At 33.5% G+C, this 2,500-nt stretch overlaps 1 protein-coding gene across 8 annotated transcripts in view; it reads right to left on the reverse strand.

Annotated features, from left to right (window-relative positions):
* The window catches only part of POSH (SH3 domain containing ring finger posh), a 48,432-nt gene that overhangs the window by 32,283 nt on the left and 13,649 nt on the right, over window positions 1–2,500 (reverse strand). For all 8 annotated transcript variants that reach the window (XM_086548344.1, XM_043036634.2, XM_043036633.2 and 5 more), the window contains exon 7: window positions 2,082–2,218. In XM_086548344.1, coding sequence (XP_086404470.1) covers window positions 2,082–2,218 — 137 coding nt within the window. The remainder of the gene's footprint in view (window positions 1–2,081; window positions 2,219–2,500) is intronic.

The following is a 2,500-nucleotide window of genomic DNA, read 5'->3' on the forward strand; positions in this document are numbered from 1 at the left end:
CCCAGGTGACGTCCTAGAACGTTAAGATCTCTCCCTCAATATGTATACTTTACATTGTTACATATGCACATAATCATCAGAGTTCCATTTGCATAGACAGATTTTTATTCACTTGTGAAAATAATGTACACAAATACAAAAAACTCCAATTATCACCCCGTTCAATGGGGCGGGTGAAAAGGGCTCTGAGAGGTGCAGAGCAGCGTTACACAGGGAGAGGTCTCGCACTTAGTCATTGTGCGCTTTTGTTATCTAGCTGGTGCATATATAAGCCCCGTCATGAATGGGTTAAATAATGGTTATGCTGGTAAGCATACATCTTTATAACCAAGCCCATCAAGAGATACCCTGCTTTATAACTGAAAATCTTATTAATTGTTAATACACATTAAACAACTGCACATAATAATTTTTAGTAACTTGGGATAAAGAAATCCATATCAAAATCTTGCTGGTAGGTTTAGGTTTTGCATCCAAAAGGGCTTACATGCATTGCAAAGCTGTCAGAGAATGTGCATTAATGGCATATGTATAGATTGTAGTTATTTACAAACAAACACTATTTGTTTCTTGTAGAAACTAGACACAATGGCCAGATCTCCTCATCTTCCATTCAGAAAAATCATTCATCTCTTACTCCATATAGATACTAACAACTTCACATCCTGAAAAATCTTTCCAATTTTCTTGTGATAACTCTGTAACATATTTCCATACCAGGTTTTGGACAGCAAATGTATAAAAATGTACGAAAGAGAATTAATGATTCCATAATACAGGATGTATAATTGCCATTTTAATTATATCTTCAGAATTAGATTCCATGCATAATTACATAGCATATATATATATATCTGCTGGGAACTTGAATCCCATGAAGCCTGTTACTGACTATTTATCTACTGCTGACGGGCATCATGACATACATAATGCAGGAGCTTTAGCCTTATGTAAATGATGTACATGATGTTGGGGGATTTTGGAACACTGTGTTATTTTATTGTACTATGAGTAATGAGTGAGTGATGATGACAATTGAGTCATAATTTCTATAATTGTTGTAATATTAACCAAAATAGCTTTTATGTAAAATCTAAAACCTATATGGCACCACTTTCTCCTAGCAATAGCAGGAGAGAGAGCCTTGAATATCACCCATCCATGGTCTCTAGCAATCACTATCTTTACATAGCAAGGCAGACGGCAAGCTGCTGAACTCTTGCTCTAAAGTGCCATCGATGAGAGATATGCAGGTAGAACGAGAATAGGAAGGTGACTCAAACCATGCCGTGTATATAATCTCTGTGCCAGTAGGGATACCATGTACTGTGGCACTCACAGTTCAAAAGCACAAGTTTCTTTCCTCTTCCCTACCTCTTCATGTTATCTTCATAGTAAATGGTTATGTTTTTCATATTCACTCACAACAGTATGCATATATGAAAACTATACATCTTTATATTGTGGAATTATTCACTCTCATTTTTACTTATGTATCTACTCATACAAACATACAGACACACACACACACATACACATATATATATATATATATATATATATATATATATATATTATCTATATATATATATATATAACTATAATATAATGTTATATATGTGTGTGTGTGTGTGTGTTTGTGTGTGTGTGTGTGCGTGTGTTGTGTTGTGTGTGTGTGTGTGTGTGTGTGTGTGTGTGTGTGTGTGTGTTTGTTGTACTGCACTTCATATGTAACTACTAATCATGTCTAAAATTCTTTTCTCTTTCCATTTATGATATCTTGTTCACAATTCTTTTATCACACTTAAAATACCATGTGCATGTATCATAATTAATGGTAAAAGTAATCAAAGAAAAGCAAAAAACAAAAACTAGGGGATAAAAACATTCCTCTTCTATTTTATATTTTAAACTTTCTTTACTTATATAAACCATCTGGTCTAAACTCAATAACAACAGTGGATAAATAAACAAATAAACTTTTCCAAATGGTTTTTTTTCTCACTTTTCTTTCTAACATTTAAGCCACTAAGTTGAAATCTGAAATAACTGGGAATTTTATGTACTAAATCACTACTTACTTTAAGGAAAGCTTCATTAATGCTTTGGCTGCACTGTTTAGGTCCACAAATGACAGCGGAAAGATCCCGATGCGAGAGTTTAGCTTTCCCTCAGCCCAGTTTTCATCCACTCTTCGTAGGACCGTGATGATGTCCCCCTGTAGTAGTAATAGTAGTAGTAGTAATAGTAGTAGTAGTAGTAGTAGTAGTAGTAGTAGTAGTAGTAGTAGTAATAGTAGTAGTAGTAGTAGTAGTAGCAGTAGTAAGAGAAGTAGAAAAATGTCCTGTTATTGACATTAACATATAAATAGGAGTTAACCTTTATATATATATTTTGTTAATAGTACAAAATTTGTTGTGACATTCTATTGATGAATGGATATATTGGAACATAAATGACTATAAAGGGAATTTGTAGAACATTTGCTAAACAAAAACAT

This window comes from Penaeus japonicus, unplaced genomic scaffold (genome assembly GCF_977035675.1).
Source record: "Penaeus japonicus unplaced genomic scaffold, GWHDUDI00000001_assembly GWHDUDI00000020, whole genome shotgun sequence".
NCBI lineage: Eukaryota > Metazoa > Arthropoda > Malacostraca > Decapoda > Penaeidae > Penaeus > Penaeus japonicus.